General features: G+C 51.4%; 3 protein-coding genes across 11 annotated transcripts; all 3 read left to right on the top strand.

The window, feature by feature from the left end:
• The first annotated feature begins 603 nt into the window (after positions 1-603).
• SEC61G (SEC61 translocon subunit gamma) lies at positions 604-8,356 on the top strand. Of its 7 annotated transcripts, none has more exons than XM_090142178.1 (4): positions 604-744; positions 1,904-2,003; positions 3,173-3,275; positions 8,198-8,356. In XM_090142178.1, exons 2-4 carry the CDS (start codon positions 1,910-1,912, stop codon positions 8,220-8,222), a joined length of 222 nt encoding a protein of 73 aa, XP_089998304.1. In that variant the 5' UTR covers positions 604-744; positions 1,904-1,909; the 3' UTR covers positions 8,223-8,356. The 7 variants fall into 7 exon arrangements, with proteins under 7 accessions (XP_089998304.1, XP_031455227.1, XP_089998309.1 ...); XM_031599367.2 differs by lacking the exon at positions 8,198-8,356 and adding an exon at positions 4,190-4,298 and having other exon boundaries at positions 605-744; XM_090142182.1 differs by having other exon boundaries at positions 623-744; positions 1,908-2,003.
• Positions 8,357-14,225: 5,869 nt separating this feature from the next.
• Positions 14,226-15,631, top strand: LOC149917352 (uncharacterized). 2 transcript variants are annotated; one of them, XM_090142177.1, is made up of 5 exons: positions 14,226-14,468; positions 14,620-14,800; positions 14,884-14,993; positions 15,214-15,363; positions 15,512-15,631. In XM_090142177.1, exons 1-5 carry the CDS (start codon positions 14,226-14,228, stop codon positions 15,629-15,631), a joined length of 804 nt encoding a protein of 267 aa, XP_089998303.1. The 2 variants fall into 2 exon arrangements, with proteins under 2 accessions (XP_089998303.1, XP_089998302.1); XM_090142176.1 differs by having other exon boundaries at positions 15,214-15,525.
• Positions 15,526-20,352, top strand: LOC149917351 (uncharacterized). Of its 2 annotated transcripts, XM_090142174.1 has the most exons (9): positions 15,526-15,664; positions 16,127-16,526; positions 16,698-16,803; positions 16,958-17,500; positions 18,123-18,278; positions 18,460-18,561; positions 18,641-18,740; positions 18,833-18,892; positions 19,028-20,352. In XM_090142174.1, exons 2-9 carry the CDS (start codon positions 16,444-16,446, stop codon positions 19,198-19,200), a joined length of 1,323 nt encoding a protein of 440 aa, XP_089998300.1. In that variant the 5' UTR covers positions 15,526-15,664; positions 16,127-16,443; the 3' UTR covers positions 19,201-20,352. The 2 variants fall into 2 exon arrangements, with proteins under 2 accessions (XP_089998300.1, XP_089998299.1); XM_090142173.1 differs by having other exon boundaries at positions 18,833-20,352.
• The last annotated feature ends 1,014 nt before the right edge of the window (positions 20,353-21,366 follow it).

Here is a 21,366-nt window from a genome sequence, read left to right as displayed (position 1 = left end):
CTGGGCAGCCAGTTCCAGTGCCACACCACCTTTGCTGTAAAACACTTCTTCCTCATATCTAGTCTACATCTCCCTGCTTTTAGTTTGGAGCCATTTCCCCTTGTCCTGTCACCACAGGCCCTGCAAAAGTGTCCCCGTTTTTATAAACCTCTTTTCAATACCGAAGGGCCGTTATCAGGTGTCCCTGGAGCTTTCTCTCTCCATAACCCTCTCACAGCCCATCCCTGTATGAGAGCTGTTCCATTTCCCACATCATTTTTGTGGCCCTCCTCTGGACACGCTCTGACAGGTCCATGTGTCCCCTGTCTTGTGGACTCCAAATCTGCACACAGCATTGCAGAGGAGGTCTTAGCAGAGGGGCAGGATCACCTGCTGACTGCACTTCTTTTAACGGCTTTCCGAGCTGCAAGGGCACACTGCTGGCCACCGTCACCCATTCGCTTTTCCCCTTTCCCTGAACAGCGTTTGCTACAGGCATACTGCTACGGTCTTTCCTTTATTTCGTATCAGAACGCTTTCGCTTTCAGAGCACAGAGAAAAGCCAAAGACAGGCAACACAAACCGCCCCACCCACGCGCGCCGCGCATCCCCCACAAGCCACCTCCCCGCCCCGCCCCGCCTCCCCGCCCCCTCTCCCCGCCGGACGCAGGAAGGGGCGTGGCCGGGCGCACGTCGCGTGATGACGTCAGCACGCTGCGCTGTAGTACGACGTGGCGTTTCTGTCCGAGTGACTGGTAACGGCCGGTGAGGTGGTGTTTTGTGTTCGGGGTCAGCGGCAGGAAGAGTGCTCGGGTGCTGTTTTTCTGTGCTCTTCTGTGGGGACCTGAGCGGGGTGGGGGCTGAGGTTTTGTCTCGGAGGCCGCCGCGCGCTGCTGCCCCGCGCTGGGGGCTCCCGAAGCTTTGAGCGCTCCATTACGGAGCGTGGCCGCAGCCTGGTCCGTGAGCTCCGGGTTAGGTCTGAGCTCCTGTCAGAGAGAGTGCTGGCATCGAGCACAACGCCAGCGGGACTGGAGCTGAGGCTGTGAGTAGACGCTTTCTCCGAGGGTGAGATCAGGAGTGTTATTTCTCTCAGTTCTCAGCAGCCCTCCAGCAGCTTTGGGCTTAAGGATTTAAATTCTGCGCTCTCCAGTTCAAAAGAGACGGGGAACTACCGGATAGGGTCCAGTGGAGGGCATTAAAGATGGTCGGGGCTGCAGCGTCTCCTGTTTGAGGAAGGGCTGAGGCCTGGGTCTGTTCAGTCTGGGAAAGACAGGGGAGATCTTGTCGACGCGGATAAATGTCTAAAGGATGAGTGCTAAAAGGTTGGGGTCAGACTCTTTTTGGTGGTACCTGGTGACAAGGAAAGGGACGACGGATACAGATTGGAACACGGGAAATTCAGTACAAATATAAGGAAAAACTTTAATGTGATAGTGGCAGAGGGCTGGAACAGGCTGTCCAGGGAGCTGTGGGCTCTCCTTGTCTGGAGGTTTTCAGAACTCACCTGCATGCTTTTCTGTGCAACCTGCTGTAGAGAACCTGCTTTAGCAGGGTGGTTGGACTAGATGGGGTCCTTTCTAATCTCTACAATTCTGTGATTTTTGTGAAGTGGGCAGCCTCTCTCTGTTTAGTTGCCTTCAGTTACATTCTTAGAAAGTGCTGGATGTAAGCTGGAACTCTTGGTCTTTTTGTACACCCAGAGGCACAGCTTTATATAATATATATGTATTTGTAGGCCATGTTTACGTATGATATGCCGTTAGAAGGTGATTCTTCTTTACAGAAATTAAGGTCTAGTTAGATTGCCTTTTCGGTCATCACAAGCCTACTCAAATTTTATAGTTAACTACTGTTTATACTTCTAAAATGAAACAATTTTTGTTATGTGTGGCACCACGTATACTAAATCTGTCCATCTTTACAGGCAGCCATGGACCAGGTAATGCAATTCGTGGAACCCAGCCGTCAGTTTGTAAAAGACTCCATACGACTGGTTAAAAGGTGCACTAAGCCTGACAGGAAAGGTATAGTTCCCAGAATACAACGTCATTTCATCATCTATCGTGCTTTGCATCTTTCTGCATGTTACTGATTTTGATTCGTTTGTTAGGAATGTTTCTTGGATTTCATTGTGTGATGCAAACTTGAGCAGCGTGAATAAATTTTCATTCTGGTTAGAATAAATCTGTACGTGACCTTTTTTGATATGTTGTCTTGTTTTAATACTGCTGTCACATACATCTTATGTAATAGGCTGAGTAGCTGGAATTAGCCATTCTGAGATGGGCAGATAATGTTTTCACTGATTGGATAAACTGATGTGAGGAAAAACTTGTGCAGACTTTGAAAAGAAAGCTACAGTAGTCAGATCTGATAGACTGCAGTCAGTTTGAGGAAAGTTCTGAAGGAAATTCTGCTTGTTACGTGACCTTGGAAGAAATACTTCATGTTAGTATACCCTGTATAGGGTTGCCTTTCGCACAGCTGATTCAGTGCTTCGTCATCTTCAGTGATTACCTGACTGAGATAGGAAGAAATTCGTTTCTGGAAATGTAGAAGATTTTTGGCCTGTCTGTAAGGCATTGTAGAGAAGATATAACTATCAGCAAGATGTCAGTGGTGGTTCTTTAGAGATAGTAGTTGGGATGAGATCAGTAGGGAAACTCATTCATTTTCTAATTGGCAGGGTATTTACGAGCTGCAGACCTCCTTAATTTACCTCGTGTTCATGTCTTAAAATAATTGGAAGCAGCATGTAAGTGCTGCTATAGCTGAGCTATAATGTTGCAGGTTACTTAAGTAGGTATTGTGTTGTGACATATCTAACTAGCTTTTCCGTGATCAGTTATGTATTGGGGATTATTTTCAGGACTTGTATGGGCATGAAGGGATGGTGATCTATCACCATAAATATGCCATTAATTGTTATGGGATATATCAAATTCTGTTTACTACTTAAACAAAAAATCTGCTTTATGATTTGTGGAAAACAGTGTTTTGTTTCTTAAAATATTATCTGTCTTCTGAAATAACATCTTAGTTTCTCAACCTTAGTGCTTTTTGTGCTTGAACTGCTCCCTGCTAACATACAACTGTTTTCTGAAGAGTTCTCTCCTACAGCAAACCAGAGCGAACATCTCCTGTATGCTATACATGAGGCTTCCAAAACTGAATTTTATTTTTGTATTTGCAGAATTCCAGAAGATTGCAATGGCAACAGCAATAGGCTTTGCAATAATGGGATTTATTGGCTTCTTTGTCAAATTGATCCATATCCCAATCAACAACATTATTGTGTAAGTAAATACAAAGCTTATTTTTCCCAGGCTTTACATCTGTTGTTAGCAAGCCATTAATGTTGCTTTAAACTCTTTCATGTTTTATTTTATATATAAAATTGTGTATTTTATATATAAAATATATACGTTTATTTAAAATTTCACATTTTAGTGTAATATGAGAGGCATTTGTGAATATTCAAAGAAGTTGATCGTGAAATAGGTGATTAGTTTTGGGTTTGCATTCTAGCATGATGCAAAATATTAGATCCATGGTTTTTCAGTTTCTTTTCAAGTATCTGTTTTGAAACTAAATGTCAAATGTTTTGATTTCAAGTTCTGCAGTGTATGTGTATTCATAGAACAACCACCTTATTTAGATATTGCATACTGATACTGTTTCCAGTTTATGAGTATCCAAAATAAATTACAGGAGGGTAACATAGAGAATTCTGTGGTGGTTTTGGAAGATGGCGGTGCACAGAACAAAGATGACGCTCTTTAGTTTACTAAATGACTAGTTTGATTGGAACTCTTTGCTTTCTGTGTAAGTGCATTCCGTGAAATACCCTCTGGGATGGATGTTGCAGCATAAACAATTAGCAGCAAATGTACTCGCATGTTAGTGGCATCAGTTAAAACTTTTCATGTTCTCCAGAGTTGAGGTAATACCTCTTCTAACAGTGTGATTTCTAGCCTGTGTGGAACAGGTAAAATATTATTCTGTGACTAGGCAACATGGCTAACTTATGCCTCTATTATGCCTCTAAGAGCTGTCCTCTAAGCAACGTTAAATGTTAGAATATAGGAGAAAACCTAAAATGGTAGTAATGTTTTTCCTAACAAGGCAACGTTGGGAGTCAAAATTAGACTTCAGGTGGGAATCACTTGATGATGTTTGGTTGAAACTGATTATTCTGCTCTATTGACAGAGGTGGCTGACTGCTCATCATGAAGAATGACACATTGTGACATTTGTTGCAAAAATTTCACGAGTGTGTAACTTGTTTGCTATTAAACAGTTTTGGGTTTGCAAACTCATTTTGAGTTTTCAAATGTTCTTGACAACTTATTTAATCTTCCAAAGGGCGCACAGTCGTATCTGTCTACACTGCAGCTGTCTTTGTTTTTAAATAGTGAAGTGTTTCTTGTTCTTTCTTTCTACTGTAATAGAGTAATTCTTGAGATGTCCCTAGTCCATCTACCTGTTTAAAGCCAGGTCATTACTGTACTTGCGCAGAGCCATTTAACATACAGAACATTCCACTTTGCAGAAAAGCAAGACATTCCCATGGAGATACATTTCTTCATAATTGCACTGATCATCTCAGATATGGACAGAAAAGGAGTGAAGTCAATTATGTTTAACTCTACCTTCTGGAACTTCAGCTTTGATGTGACTGTAGTTCACTGCTGTTGTTAGACATTGCTCAAAAACTTACTGCATTTCTTTTTAGATAAAAGGTTGTCCCTGGAAAGGTGATGGAACAGATTGTGCTGGATGCCATCTCCAGACAACTGGAAGAAAAGGAGGTTATCAGGAGTAGTCAGCACGGGTTCACCAGGGGGAGGTCGTGCTTGACCAACCTGGTAGCCTTCTATGATGTTGTCACTGGCTGGGTGGATGGGGGGAGAGCAGTGGATGTAGTCCACCTTGATTTCAGCAAGGCATTTGACACTGTCTCCCATGACATCCTTATAACGAAGCTGAGGAAGTGCGGGATAGATGAGTGGACAGTGAGGTGGGTTGAGAACTGGCTGACTGGCAGAGCACAGAGGGTTGTCATTGGCGGTGCAGAGTCTGGTTGGAGACCTGTAACCAGCGGTGTTCCCCAGGGGTCGGTGCTGGGACCGGTCCTGTTCAACATCTTCATCAATGACCTTGATGAGGGGGTAGTGGCCACCCTCAGCAAGTTTGCTGATGATACGAAGTTGGGAGGATTGGCTGACACACCCGAAGGCTGTGCTGCCATTCAGCGAGACCTGGACAGGCTGGAGAGCTGGGCAGTAAGAAACCAGATGAGGTTTAACAAAAGCAAGTGTAGAGTCTTGCACCTAGGGAGGAATAATTGCATGCACCGGTACAGGTTGGGGGATGACCTGCTGGAGAGGAGCTCTGCGGAGAGGGACCTGGGTGTCCTGGTGGACGACAGGTTGGCCATGAGCCAGCAGTGTGCCCTTGTGGCCAAAAAGGCCAATGGCATTCTGGGGTGCATTAAAAGGAGCGTGGCCAGCAGGTCGAGGGAGGTGATCCTCCCCCTCTACTCTGCCCTGGTAAGGCCTCATCTGGAGTACTGTGTCCAGTTCTGGGCTCCTCAGTACAAAAAAGACAGGGATCTCTTGGAAAAAGTCCAGCGGAGAGCCACAAAGATGGTGAAGGGCCTGGAGCATCTCCCCTATGAGGAAAGGCTGAGTGATCTGGGTCTGTTTAGCCTTGAGAAGAGAAGACTGAGAGGGGACCTGATCCAGGTCTATAAATATCTGAGGTGTGGGGGGCAAAGTGGCGAGGCCAGACTGTTTTCAGCAGTGTGCGGAGACAGGACAAGGGGAAATGGCCAGAAGCTGGAACATAGGAAGTTCCGCACCAATGTGCGCAAGAACTTCTTTACGGTGAGGGTGACGGAGCACTGGAACAGGCTGCCCAGGGAGGTTGTGGAGTCTCCTTCTCTGGAGATATTCAAGACCCGCCTGGACGCCTACCTGTGTGACCTGGTGTAGGGATCCTGCTTTGGCAGGGGGGTTGGACTCGATGATCTCTGGAGGTCCCTTCCAACCCCTACGATTCTGTGATTCTGTGATTCAGTATTCTTGACAAGCTAATCAGTACTCTCATTACATGAATGATGTGGAAGGAAGTAAGCTTACACAGCCAGCTTGGACTTGGATACGTGCTTCCCTGCAAGTCTGTTAAATGCTTTACACTTCAGGGCACTGATAACTCAATTTTTTTTGCATTGTATTATGTTCTATTTTGGTAACAATTATGTTGTGATTGGTCCTTGCCTAGTGTTTGCTTCAGGTTTTGGTTCTGGTTGTTGTTTTACAGTGTCAAACCATTTCTTCTCTAACAGTCCACCATGCTCAATAAGGGCGTTCTTCACAGATTCACAGAAACACCAAGGTTGGAAAAGACCTACAAGATCATCCAATCTAACCATCCACTTATCAGTGATAGTTCTCACTAAACCATGTCCCTCAACGTAACATCGAAACGTTCCTTGAACACCTCCAGGGTCGGTGACTCCACCACCTCCCTGGGCAGCCCATTCCAGTGCCTGACCACTCTTTCAGAAATGTAGTATTTCCAAACATCCAGCCTAAATCTCCCGTGGTGCAGCTTGAAGCCATTCCCTCTAGTCCTATCACCAGTTACATGAGAAAAGAGGCCAACCCCCGCTCACTGTGACCTCCCTTCAGGTAGTTAGAGCAATAAGGTCTCCCCTGAGCCTCCTCTTCTCCAGACCTAACAATCCCAGCTCCTTCAGCCACTCCTCATAAGTCCTGTGCTCCAAACCCCTCACCAGCTTTGGCGCCCTCCTTTGAACCCGCTCCAAGGCCTCAATGTCTTTCTTGCAGTGAGGGGCCCAGAAGTGGACACAGTACTTGAGGTGCAGTTTCACAGAGCTGAGTACAAGGGGACAAGCACTTCCCTGCTCCTGCTGGTGACTCTCTTTCTGATGCAAGCCAGAATGCCATTGGCTTTCTTGGCCACCTGGGCACAGTGCTGGCTCACATTCAGCCGAGCATCTATCAACCCCCCCCCAGGTCCATTTCCTCTATGCAGTCTTCCAGCCACTCTGCCCTCACCCTGTAGTGTTGCGTGGGGTTGTGGCCAAAGTGCAGGACTTGGCATTTGGCCTTGTTGAACCTCATTCCATTGGCTTCAGCCCATCAATCTAGCCTGTCCAGATCCCTCTGCAGGGCCTCACTACCCCCAGGCAGATCCACGCTTCCAGCCAACTTGGTGTCATCTGCAAACTTCCTGAGGGTGCACTCAATGCCCTTATCTGGGTCATCAGTAAAGATCTTGAAGAGGACAGGCCCCAGCACCGACCCCTGGGGAACACCACTCGTGACAGGTCTCCAGCTGGATTTAGCTCCATTCATCACCATTCTCTGGGCCCAGCCTTCCAGTCAGTTCCTTATCCAGCCAAGAATATACCGGTCCATGTCATGGGCTGCCAGCTTCTGCAGGAAATACTGTTGGAAACAGTGTCAAAGGCCTTGCTGAAATCTAGGTAGACTACATCAACAGCCTTTCCCTCGTCTACCAGACGGGTCACTAGATCATAGAAGGAGATCAGGTTGGTCAAGCAGGACCTGCCCTTCATGAATCCATGCTGGCTAGGCCTGATTCCCCAGTTGTCCCGCACATGCCATGTGATCTCCCTCAAGACAATCTGTTCCATAACCTTCCCTGGCACCAAGGTCAGGCTAACAATTAATTACACGAAGGCATTCAAAGTCAGCATGACCACCACAATTCTCCTGCTGTGTTGGCCACCTAACTGCAGTCTCTCTGCACGTCCTCACATCGGATGGTGCACAGTTCCCCCATTGCACTACCCCAGCCCCTTGTGTGGTACACACACGGGAATACATTTTGCTTGACACAGTCATGATCCCTGCTGTTGCACTTCACAACCTCGTACTGACAGTGGAAAGCAGAACTGGAGATGCCATCTGTGCCTCCCTCTGATTAACATTCATGATTATATATTTAATGATCATTAAGGCAGTACGTACTTCTAAATAAATTAAGTTCCTTTCTTAAACAGGAGCAAATTGAGCATTAGAAATACGTTACAACAAAGTCATGCAGCATTAAGCAGTCCATAATTCTATTTGTTTTTTAAAATACTCCTGAACTCTGTGAACTTACACAGAGCCCATTCAGGAATCTGTTCTTTACATCATTTTTTTTTCCCCTGTGCACATAGCTTCCTTGCTAACCTTAAGTCTTAAAAAGAAGTGAACCTGGGCTGAAACCCAGAACAGCTCTCCTAGAAGCTCAACAACTGCAGAAAGGCCAAATGCCACAACAGCGGCCCGATAATGAGGAACCACAAACAGAACTTCTAGGAAGTCCAGTCAGATGAAGGCCAAGAAAACAGACCAAAAAAACACCAAGAGGGACTCTAAAAAGGCAACGTAACAACAGTCAGGTTTTCTCCAGCAGAAAAAAGAACAGGAGAAAATCTGATTAAAATTTCACATGCTGGTATACTTTCCTTATTTTTGAAGAGATCTGATGACTTCATTTCTATTGCAACTCCAAGCTTTGGTGTAACCTGTAACTACAAGTTGCCACGTGCAGCCACAAGCTTTGATGCCACTCCAAGTGCTGTGCCGACTTTCCAGCAATGACAGCGCAGTCAGCAGACTAAAACACGCCCGCAGCCCAGCCGTGCTGGCTGCCAGCAGCACTGCAGCGCGATGCCCCTTCCAGCAGCGGCCGCTGCCAGCAAAGCCGAGCAAGGCACGCGGTGCAGACACGCACTGCCTTCTGCTGATGCTGCTTCAGGACCTGCAGCCTCTGCCGGAGCGCGGCAGGTTTCACAGCACTGCAGCAGGGCGAATCTGACCCCCCCTCAGATCCCTGAGCTGCGTGACGTTCAACTCGCAGCACGTGCTTCACATCGCTCAGACAACACGGCTTGCATTTTAAATCGCGCTATTCTAGGAGGAAAATTGGAAACGGAAACGTCTTCCTCAGGCGAGCCCTCGGACAAGAACGAGCAGTTAAAGAACAGCCGAGGAGCTCTCACGTCAGCCACAGCACGTTGATGGACGCAGCCCAGCTCCGCTCCGCGCCGCCGCTCAAGCGGGCCCTGCGGAGCGCCTCCCTGGCCGGGAAGACGGCCGTGGAATAGAGCAGAGTCAGCCCGGAGGAGACGGGAGGGGAAGCGCACAAGCGGTCCCTCGCTCGCCGCCTCTGCAGGCGCCCGTCGTTAACCCGTCCTGCCACGCGAGGCCGTCCGACGCGCGGAACCGAACGCGGCCACGCGAGGCGGCTCATCGCCGGCTCCCGCAGCCAGAAGGCAGAACGGCGATCGCCTCACGCCGACGACGCCGAGGAGCTCCCTGGAGAGGCGGCGCAGCGTCAGGGCGTTCAGCCCGAAGGCGGCCGCCCGGAACAGCACCTGCGGAGGGAGCGGGGCGGGAAGCGCTGCCTTGGGGCCGGGCCGGCTCCCACGGGCGCCGCCGAGGAGGGCGAGAAGCGGGGGGGGACGGGGGAGCTGGGGCGGTCCGCACCTGCAGCTGGGCGCTAGAGGAGCCAGATGGGCGGTCTGGCGCGGCCATGGGCACCGGGGGACACCGGGGGGCACGGCGGAACCGGCCGGAACGGCGCCGTCGGGCCGTGATGCCGTCAGGCGGGGCGTGGATGCTCACTATGCCCGCCTCGCCCCGCCCCGCCCCACCTGCTGCGGAGGCCGTAGCTCTGCTTCGCTCGGCGCTTCTACGGCCGCTCCGCCCTTGTGTCCGACTGCGGCCGCTGGAAGCGCGTTCGGAGGAAAAGCAAACGGTGCGGCCGGCAGACGTGATTCCGGCTCCCTCGTGACGGAGCGCTAGCGGCAGTGCCGGTCGGTCTGGGGGTAGAGAACGATAAAAGCAGACTTTATTCACAGTGGCAGTGTCTCCTGCAGAGACAGTGTGACATCTTTTATGCCCTATTACCCATTGCTGATCTTTCCCTCATCTGGTTCCTCATTGCCTGAGTGCTTCAGGTTCACACATCTTCCCAAACTCAACTAAACACACGGAAACCAGCTACACATAAATTGTTGCTGGCTAAACATGTATTGGTAATTATTTAACTTCCGACATGTGCACACTCAGCACTCAGCCATTATTTCTGGACATCTCGTTCTCGGATAGGGATAAGTTTGGAAGAAGGACAGAGGGGAGTATCCTGATGCCCGCCTGCTGCATCTCAGCCTGCCCACAGAGTGAGACAATCCGGCCTTGTGTGGAGGCCCTGGCTGCCTTGATGGTTGTTAAGTCAGTTTTTCTTTTGCTGAGGGTTTCTTGTCCAAACAGAACAGCCTTACAACGCGCTTTCTAGTCCACAGTACTATAGCCATACTATTCATAGCATTTAAAAACTAATTCTTGGTTGCAAAACTGCAATAATCACATAATTCAGCAACTGTGTTTCTAAAATATGCTTCTAAAATATCTGGTGTTTCTACTTTTACATATCAGCTATTTCTCAGGACAAGTTACAAAATGGAAACACATTGTGCTCTACTTCTTCAGCTCAGTTCCCCCTTTTCAATATCTAATGCAGAAACAACATTCCATTCCCACAATTCCCACAGTTTGTCCCTCTTTTCTTCTTTATGCTTGGTTGATTTCTGCAATTCTTTTCTATGGTACAGTTTCATAGACATCTTCCTCTTCTTCCCTTTCTTCATTCCCCATCTCCTCTAAAACCATCATTTTATCCAAATATGGTGGTGTCTCCACTGGTGTTTGCTTCAATAGTGCTGTATCGATCAATTGCTGTCCCAGTCCCCTCACACAGCAAGTGATGGCCATCAGGGTTCCTGCTACTACAACCAAAGAAGTAAATATGGACACAATCATTCCTTTCCGTTTACCAAACCAAGACTCCAGCCATCCAGGGATAGAAGTATTTATTCCTGAATTCTCTGCCAATTCATCGGCAAGGGTGATAAGCCCTTGCAATGCCTTAGTTCTTGTGTCATGCGGAACTGTGTTATTGGCCTTGCCTTGAAAGTCTCCAGGCATGGAGCATCCACCACAACAGCAGGCAGCCTGTTCCAGTGCCTCACCACGTTCACTGTAGCAGATTTTTTTTCCTTATATCTAACATAAATCTACCCTCCCTGAGTTTCCCCAGAGGAGTGGTTGAATCACCATCCCTGGATGTGTTCAAAAGCCATGTGTTGCTCAGGGACATGATTTAGCGGAGGGTTGTTAGTTAGGGTAGTCTGGTTAGGTCATGGTTGGACTTGATGATCTTTAAGGTCTTTTCCAACCTGAGTGATTCTATGATTCTATGACTCTATGGCAATAAAGGAGCAACCGTGGGTACACGCTGGGCTGGGATCCATTTCCCCCTTTGAGACAGATGGGACCCATCTGCAGCCATCAGGCCAGGTGCCAGGCAAACCACCCCATGGGCAAAGAAATCAAAATTATTGTGATGGCAGCAGCCTCTCAGCCACATATTTATGAGATGGGCTTTCCTGCTCCTTTCAATATCCCTTCCAATCCCCTGCCACTGAAGGGATAGTGGAAAATACAAGCTGTACACCCACTCCCTCTACTAAGCACCCTGGGCCCCTGAAGTTCTTTTTGTTAGTCCTCAGGCTTCTGTCAGCAACTCCATCGCTGCTGGCCTGAACTGTCACTAATGGATAACAATCAGAGGGGCGAACCAGACAAGGAAGTTTCCTAGAATTAACCCTGACCTGGGCGCCAGGGAGGCAGCACACCTCCCTGCTGTCCTTCTTGGCTGAGGCAGTCTCGAGCTGTGGAGTCAACCGCCTCACCCTAGGAAACCTCATGAGTGGGCCTCCCGCTGCATCCTCACGCACTTCTCCCTCACGTCCCAGAGCCTCAAACCCATTACATAGGGGCACCGATGGAACCAAGGTAGGTCAAGATGGGGGTTGCTGTGATGCCCAGCTGGGACCTGCTTCCACTCCTCCTCTTCCCTTAGTGCATACCAAACCCATGTGTCATTTCTGTATTCCACAAGACACCACTCAGGGAAGGCACAGGGATTGCCAGAGCAACAGTGCATCAGCAAGTCAAGGGGATGCAGGGAGCAGCACCTGGCTAAGTGGGGGATGCCAAAGCATTACCTTGGAAGCCTCGGGAACCAAGAGCAATGAGGGCTTGCAGCCATCTGTCCCCAGGGTAGGACTTGCCTTCTCACAGTGCAGCAGGGCAGGCTGTGGGCACTGCTGGGCACAGATCCCAAGGAGAATGCAGCCACTTCAGGAAGCGGTGCTGGACATTCTCATGGGATCTTTTCTCCCCTGAATTCTTACTTCCATTTCTCACTCTTGCATAACAGAGCTTGCAATAAAGATGTTGCTGCCCATCCCTTGTGACGGCGTGCACTGATGTGGGACCACATGAAGACAAAGTGCTTTGATATCCAAAACACCTTGGGATGAGTAAAGAAGCTCAGCAGCTACTTGTGCCAGATGTAAATACTCACAGATCCAAGGGGCTGTTGCAGGGGTATAAAAGGCTGTGAGCATGTACGATAAAGGTCTCTGTCCTGCACAAGCAACGGAGCCCATGCATAAGTTGCCACAAGCTGTCCCGGTTCTGTGCCCTCCCAGCTCCTGGTGCCCCCTCAGCCCCTCCCCACAGGACACCATGACGAGCTGAGAAGCTGAAACGCCTGCAGCTCAGTGCAGTACTGCTCAGCAACAGCTAGAGACACTGCTGTGTTATCAGCACTCTTTGTTTTTCTCCTAAAGCCAAAAGAGAGCACCAGATGCCAAAAAGGAAAACTCAACTCTGTCCCAGTGGAAACAGTGACACAGTTTAATTTTACTGGGGGGGATGTGGGGCTGAAGGGCCCTGAGAAGGACTCCCAGACCCCAGCGCCGCAGCTGGGGCAAATGCACACAGTGAAGTCGAGGGCTCCTTCCAGAACAAAACTGCCCCGATGGCTGCGGGGCTGTGGGCAAGCCCAGGGCAAGAGGAGGGGTTCTGGGTGGAGCTGGGCAGAATGGGGTGACATCACTGCCATCTTACAGTGGGACTCGTCCCCCTGAAGGCAGAGCTGGAACAGCAGGCGCATTTGCCGCTGTTCCCTCTTGTGCTTCAAGATAGAACAGAGACCTCCAAGCCAACCCCGAGAGGCATGGCCAGAGAGACCTAGGGCATCCTGCACCCCCGTGGTGCACCTATGAGGTGTGTGAGGTGCAGCCCCTGCAAGGGCCATTGGGCTCAGCTGAGGATCCTTCTGCCTCCATCCTGTCACCGCAGGAGGAGGATCCCCTGAGCTGCATCCGCATCTGCTGCACATGCAGCCCCAAGTAGCGGGCACCCTGTGCTTCCCTGGCTGCCCCTGCCCAGCTGTGCCCTGAGGGTGCCAGGGTCCCCTGATGCTGGCACTGTAACTCCCCTCCCTGTCTCAGGCACAGGCACAGAAGCTGAGTTTTCTGACCTGCATCCGCACCGCTTGCACAGCCGCCCTCAAGGACAGCAAGGCTCATGAGCACCTGTGTGCCTGTGCGTTGGAGGTGGTGCAGTGCATTGAGTAAGGGGAGCACCGGGAGCTGGGATGGAATGCCTGGCTCTACACACCAAGCAGGGCGCACTGCAACGTCCCATCCCATCCTGCTGTGCCCACAGGTGCTGCTGCAGGAGGAGCCCACCGAGTGCCTGGATGTGGAGCTGTGGTAGCAGGCCATGAGCGCCATCGCCACCATGAGTTACCACCCCAGCCCAGCTTTGGCCAACGTGGTGGCACTGGTCCCAGCTGGGGGCCCTGAGCAGAGCATCATGCCTCTGCCCTCTCTCCCCTTGCAGCAGAGCACGGCTGCTTCCCAAGAAGGAGAAGAACAGTCTCCTGCACACCTCCATCAGCACTGTCCTCCATCTCCCTCACCACGAGGATGACACAGACTGGGATGCTGCATCCTGCATGGAGATGAGTATGGGCTGAGCCCTGGGAATGCTTCCTGGACACCACCACCTGGGATGCCCCTCTGCTGCCAGGATGGCTGCCCTGCACCCTGTCCTTCTTGCAGACCATGGAGGCCCTGCACCGCCTGCTGCAGGGACTAGTGGGCAGTGCCAGCACCACTGTCCCCGTGGAGCTGCAGAACATCTTGGAGGTCTGGCTGTAGCAAAGCTGGGATTTGTGGGGACGGTTCAAGGCTGTGAAGGGGGGATCCACGCAAGGTCCCCCCAGGGCCTGCTACAGGCAGAGGATGCTGGCCCGAGGCCGGCCCTTGTGGGGTCAGAGGGATGGGTGAGGAGCAGCAGGAGGGCGGCGGGGCTGCAGTAAGACAGGGACACAAGCACCCACCCCCACTGCAGCTGGGGAGCGAGCAGAAGGACGAGTGCCTTGTCCTGGGGGCACACCAGCAGCTTTTCTCTCCACAGCTCCTGCTGCCCTTCACCATGGGCCAGCTGGTGGCCGTGGAGGAGAGGGCTGCGATGTGCACTGGCAGGCTGCTCGCCTTCACCAACACCTGCTCCTTGCCAGAGGTAGGGCGCTCTGGTGTGCACAGCTCTGGGGACCATGTCCTTGCTCCCCAGCTGGAACCCACCTGTCTCACCTGTCTCCAGGCTTGCACAGAGCCTGGGCTGGGCCCTGCTGCCCCGCTCAGCCATGCGCCTCTGCTGCCTCTCTCCCCAGCTGTGCTACTGCTTCACGGGAACCGCCGTCTTCCAGCACAGGTGCCAGGAGAACCAACGCTTCCCTGTGCTGGGGAAGCTGGCCAGGCACCTCCTCCTCTCCTGCACCTCCACGCATGAGAGGACCAGAGACGAGGCGATGAAGGCTGTCCATCAGCTTTTCACCTTCATCACCACCTCAAGTGAGAGCAGTTGCTTTGGGCTAGGTCCCTCAGACCTCCAGGTGCCCAGGCCCCTCACTCACATTGTGTGCGCTCCTCTCTAGGACTGTCGCTGGAGCACAAGGAGCCCAAGGTGCCACAGGTCTGGGAGAGGCAGCTAGCTTTGCTCCACCACGAGGCTTCCCCTGAGAACAGAGCCGTTGCTATCTTTCAGGTACAAAGAGCAAACCCTGAGCCCACAGGAGAACCCAGGCCTGCAGTGTCAGAAAGAGTGCAGGCGCTTTCCCCAAGCAGCCCTGGTGCCTGTAGGGCCCTCACACTCCGTATCTTCGGCGCCACCCAGCCCGGCCCCTGCTCCCAGCTCTCCTGAGGCCCCGACACGGCTGAGCAGCCATGCAGGGGATGAGTCATTCCTCCTCTCCTTCTTCCCACAGGTCCTTCTGAAATACCTCCTGTACCCCGAAAGGGTGAATGTCTTACTCATGACCATCGAGAGTATGACAGTGCCAAGCCTCCACAGCACCGATCTGGCTGCCCACATGATAGATGTGCTCGCAGCAGAGGCTTGCTTCCCTCCACAGCAGGTGGGAACCTGCTACTGCCACAGCTCCAGCCCTCAGAGCTCTGCTCCATCCCTGGCACTGGCACCGTGCTTAGCCGACAGGCAGCAGCGGGGATGGCAGCAGGGCCCTGCTCTGGTGCCATCCCATTCTCACTTGTGTCCCCCTCCAGGAGAAAGATCATGAAGACCATCTACAACAGCCTGCCTTCCATCAAAGACAAGGCAGCTTTCAAAAGCCTGGGCAGGGCCCTGCTTGTGCCGACCAGCAAATTCCCAAAGGAGATGGTTAGCAGCCTGCTGGTCTGCTCCCCCACCTGCACCAGGTATGGGGCCCACAGCTGTCAGGGCTCCTCTCCCTTCCCTTCTCCACCCCACGGCCATCAGCCAGGCGAGGGCAGCCATGACGACAGCCCTGGGGAACCTGCAGGGTCACTGTCACCATGTGGAGGGAAATGCTCTCAGAGCCCCCAGCCATAGAGAAGGCGCTGCAGGAGTTGCTCCGAGTGCTGATAAACCACTCTCAGCAGCACTCGTCACCATTCATCAAGGACTGGCCACGTGTCCTTGCCCTGGCCATAAGTTCCTCACTCACTCAACTGAGCCTGAGTCCCCGCTCCCCTCCCCTGTCCACCCCCAAGCCTTCTCCCTGCCCTGACATCCATCCATAGGCCTGCCTGGAGCTCTCGGGGTCTCCCTCCCCCTCCCTTCCTCTATCCCTACAGTTGTAGAGATGGAATAGAAACCTGGGGAATGGGGCAAGAATCGTATCCGGGTGCTTTCTGCAGGCAGCAAGGACCCTACCTGAGATACTCCAGCTGCCTCTGGTCCTGAAGGAGGCCCAGGCCATCTTCCCAGAGCTCTTCCTGGCCCTCCTCCTGCAAGCGTCCTTCACCACCAAGCTGACGCAGCAGGAGGTGGAGATCTTCTGGGAGGAGCACCAGCAGCACCAGCTCACTCCCATCAGGTGCCACATCCCCGTCCCCCCGCTGCACCCAGGGACCCGGTGCTGGGGCTCCCAATGTGACTCGCACCCTTCTCCACCTGCAGGTCCACGGTGCAGGCCTTGAAGGTGCTGCTCTGCAGCGTGGGCCTCCAGAGGCAGATGGAGGCCATCCAAGAGCAGGGTGGCTGGGACGCGCTCCTCAGCACCGTCACCCACCTCCAGGGCGTGCAGGTGGTGGCCAGGTAAGAACTCCTTCCTCGAGGTGCCAGGGGGTCCCCAGTTCTTGGATAAAGTGCTGCCACAGTACTACAGCCTGTGGCCCCTGCGGAATTGGTAAGAGGGCTGCACAGCCACAGCTGTGTCCCCCTGGCTCGGGGCTCATGGTGCTTTCTTATCCCTGCCATGGCCATGAGGGAACTGCCCGGTGCTCTGCATGACCCCATCTTCCACCAGCTGGTTGAGCTGCTCAGCAACAGCTTCTACTCCTGGGAGATGGTGGCCATAGTCTTCCTCACTGAGGTGAGCAACAGCTGCAGAAGCAGCCAACTTGAGGCTGCAAGGCCACTGCTGGCATGAGCCCTGCTGCCTCCCTCGGGTCCAGGCTTGGCTGTGCCCTGCTGTCTTTCCCCAAGCGGACTGTTGGATCCATCACTAAGAGCCGTGAGTATTACAGATGCTGGAGTGCGTGGACGTCACCACAGAGCTGCACCACATCTTGAAACTCTTCACCACCTATCTGCAGAGCCAGAGCGTGGGCATGCAGCAGCTGGTGCTCAGGGGCATCCTGCAGCTCAGCAAGAGGCAGGACACGGTGAGCAGGGGCGGCCGGGAATGCCACAGGTGCTGCAGGTTGGTCTGGGCCTACCTGCCCCAGCACTGTAGCAGGACCACCTACAGCTCAGCACCTCTCCAGGCAGTGAGGAGGTGGTGCTCTCTGCCTATCCCATCACTGCCTGCTATCCTCAGGGCTGGCACTGGAGCTGTTTTGACCTCACTGTGCTTGCATCTGAACCTAGAGGAAGGCGTGTTTTTCCCACAGGCAAGGCCAATGATCATCTTCCTGCTGTGCATCATGGAGCAGCTGCAGGACGCAGACAGCAAGATCCGTGCCATAGCCCTACCAATACTCAGCACCCTGCTGCAGCTCCTGGATGGGGCTAAGATCAGCCTCATGGCTCTGGAGCTGTCCAGCAAGCTCCCAGTACTCTTTAATGACGTAAGGATGGAAGGGAGCCCAGAACACGAAGGATGTGGGTTTGAGCCCAGTGTGCCCATTCCTGCTGCCCTGTGACAGCGCACCAGGGGACTTCCTGGCCGGTCTTCAGTTCCAGGCGCTGCATGCCCCTGGGCAGACTTTCTGCAGGGCAGAGCTTGCATGCTTTAGAGCAGTTCTGGAGCCATCCTCAGGATATCGACTCTTTGAAAGGGTAGATAACAGGACAAGGGGAAATGGTTTTAAGTTGAGAGAAGGAAGATTTAGGTTGAATGTCAGGGGGAAGTTCTTTGCAGAGAGAGAGGTGAGGTGCTGGAACAGGCTGCCCAGGGAGGTTGTGGATACCCCGTCGCTGGAGGTGTTCAAGACCAGACTGGATGGAGCCCTGGGCAGCCTGGTCTACTATTAGATGTGGAAGTTGGTGGCCCTGCATGTGGCAAGGGGGTTGGAGATTCATGATCCTTGAGGTCCTTCCAGCCTTGGCCATTCTGTCATTTTGTGATCTGCCTGCAGCCTCCCAGCTCAGAGATTCTGCCCCCACTTCATTGATGGTGATGGCCCTGCTTGCCATGGAGGTGGAGCTGCTGACACTGACATCCTTCCTTTCTTCCTTCCTCCTCTGCAGGCGTCCAGCACTGTGTGGCAGCTCTCCATCGACCTCTTCTTGGAAATGTTGAGCTTTGTGGAGGGCCAAGGGAAGAGGAAGATGCAGAAGGAGGTGTGCAAGAACTTGGCCCTGCTGTATCTGCAGCTGCATGATGAGAAAGACAGTGTGGCCAAGGTGGGGATTGCGTTCATTTGGCGGAGGGCAATGCTGCTCTCGTGGTGCCCCCCAAACACCAAGAGCATTGCAGCCCATGGCAGCATCAGCCCCTGCTCCTGCATCCTCACTGTGGAGGAGCTCTGGGGGATGCGGGCTTTGCTGCTGCTTGGGCTGCGGTGCCATCTCATCTGTTTGGCAGGCCTCCCAGAAAGCCCTCCTCAGTGCCGCATTGTTCCTGTGCTGGAGGCGGCTGGAGCACCTGGTGCAGACAGCGCAGTTCTGGCAGATCAGCGAGTGCCTGGTACGCACATTCCCACACTCCAGGACAGGGTCGGGACCACCCTGCGCTGACCCCGCACTCTTCCCTCTTCCCTCTCCAGCTGGCCAAGGAAGAATGCGGCACAGGACTACCTGGGCCAGAGCCTGCTCTACCTACGGAGCCCGCAGGACCCCTGCGCCGGGAAGCTGTGAAATTCATTGGTGAGCCACGAGACTGAGCCTCCCCTGTCCCTGGCCCTCCACACTGCACCCAGGGAGCAGCTGGGGTCGCTGACAGGGCCGTGCGTTCATAGGGCTCTTAGGGCAGCATGTGAGGGATCAGCAGCAGGCTGAGAGAGAGTGCATCTACCAAGGTGAGCCAGGCAGTGGGATGTCGGGGCAGCCGGCAGGCGATGTGCCTGTCCCCTGCTCCCTCCTGCCGGAGGGGAGAGCTGGGCGCCCTGCGGGTACACGGCTGTCAACGAGCCTCTGTTCCTCTGTTATCTCAGGACTTCAGGAAGCGCAGCAAGACCCCAGTCCATCTGTCTCCTCGCTGGCCCTTCAGACACTGAAGATCCTGCAGGAAACGAGGCCACGTCCACCACGAGGAGACTTGGGGCATCTCTTCTCCAGGCTCCGAAGTGCATGGAGGAGGTTGTGCTCTTCGTGGGCAGACAGCTGAGCGCCCTGGAAAGCTCCCGGCATCTCCTCCTACCCGCTGCTCAGCTCTGCAAATTTGTCTGACTTGATGAGAATCTCTGTATTTGCAGAAGCTCAGATCATCAGCAGCACAGGCATACTTGTTCCTGCAAGAGGTGAAAGGATTATTCTAAAATATCCCTTTCACATGTAAGTGGATGAAATAATTGAAAAAAGAACTGATCACACAAGTCTCCTTATTAACCCCTTTTTCACCAACCCATCTGTTACCATCCAGCCTGGTCAATTCAGTATAGCAAACTGCCTCATTCCTTTTAGCACAAATTATGAGATGTATGAAGATTTAACAGAAAACAGAAAACCAACCTTCCTTGCAGAACAGTTCCTGAGTGCTTAGCAAGCCTATTAGCCACACAGGCCGTTCAGTAGCTCGTTTGCTCCATCTTTTGGTAGAAGAAAGGACTGCAACGCTGTGCTCCAATTTACTTGAGGTTCACTCATCAAAGAGCAGTTTCCACACCTAAGCACAATAGCTTTTCAGGTTAGAGTCTGCTCCTCATTTTAAGAGCTCAGCAATAAGACAAAACAAAGAAAGAAGACTGCCCAGAGAAAACACAAAAGGGAACGGGATAAAACAGCATTTGCAGACAAGGCAAACGACCAGGGGAAAAGTCACATTTCACCCCTGGAACCTCAAGGTCAAGACTCCACAATCCTGCACTCAATTCTCATTCTCCACCCTCACAAGTGGACTGAAGAGAATTCCTCTAGTTCTGCCATAGCCTCCAACACTCCGTTTGCCAGTTTGAGCCATGGAAGTGTTTTCAGCCTTCTAATATCACTGCCTTCCACTCATGAAACCTAACAGTTCAGAACATCCTGAAACTGTGATACAGTTGAAATGCCCCATCCCTTGCAGTGGTATGATGTGACAACCTGTATCGGAATGTTTAATTTTGCAAGCTACAGCATCTGACTTACAGGGAGAGATTTCTTCTGCTTCTGATTGCTCAGAACAAACCCATCAGGGAGAGATACATTAATCTTCTGTGATGCAGACCCAAACACGAAAAGTTAGCTAGCCTATTTGCTGTCATTAAGGAAATAAATAAGATTGACTGTCCCATTGCATCCACAGGAGGGGACTTCAGCTCTTCTGTGAGATGCTCAGTAGTGCTCCTTCTCAATGTTTAACACCATCTGCCTCTCCAGTGTGGCATTAAACACAAATCACACCAGGACTACAGCAAGCTATTGGGAGAAAGACTCTACTGGGATTCCTGTTCTTCCTATAGCCCTCCTAGATGCCACAGGAGTGGCTGTTGTCTTATGTGTTGCCTCAAGTGTTCTAATTTCAGTAACAACAGTAACACTTGAGACAGACAAAGTAAACCTCTTAAAAAGCCCAGAGAAGTCATCTGCTGCTTGAGATAGCTTGCAAAAGAAAATTCAGTTGTCTAAAAACATGTTCTTTTTCACTCTCTACATTTCTTGGACATGGAGGTCGTTAATGATTTTGCATACATCAATGCAAGTGCAATTCAACTTAGTTCTGACATACAGTCTAATTGGCTTTAATATATAATTTTATTTTTTGAAAGCTAGCGTTTATGTAATGACTTTCTAATTGATTTTTTCTTTATAAAGGACCATTGATTCATTCCCTTCAGTGAAACTCAGTTAACTAAGAGAATTTATGAAAAGAAGGATGTGCTACTGCTACTTTCTTTCTACCTTTCTTTCTCTCTTCTATAAAATGTGTTATTTATATTCATAAGCAAGCTTCTGCAAAGATAAACAAAGCTAAACAACTGTGATTTTTTACACCAGTGACAGAGGAAGAAGATCTAATTAAAAAATATGCCAGCACGTTTAAAACCATACCTATACAGATATTGCAAATTAGATCACATTGTCATTTTGCAAGCTGTTCCAGACAAACCACCAGTTTGGCTTAATTACGTGATTACTTTGATGTTCTGCAAGTGTATCCATTTCATCATAATTTGCCAGGAACTTGCAAAGGAGATGTACATAACATATGTCATAACATTGAACTATTCCTTAATACAAAGCAAAAGGCACAATGAGATCCAATTCCTAGAGGATCAAAACAGATATAGCCTAGGTGAAAATAAAGCCTATTTTAAAGAGTAAACATTATTAACTATTGGATGATCTTCTGTAG

The sequence above is a fragment of the Phasianus colchicus genome, chromosome 6, assembly GCF_987193195.1.
Source record: "Phasianus colchicus chromosome 6, bPhaCol1.hap1.1, whole genome shotgun sequence".
Taxonomy (NCBI): domain Eukaryota; kingdom Metazoa; phylum Chordata; class Aves; order Galliformes; family Phasianidae; genus Phasianus; species Phasianus colchicus.
This window is presented reverse-complemented; position numbering and strand designations above follow the sequence as displayed.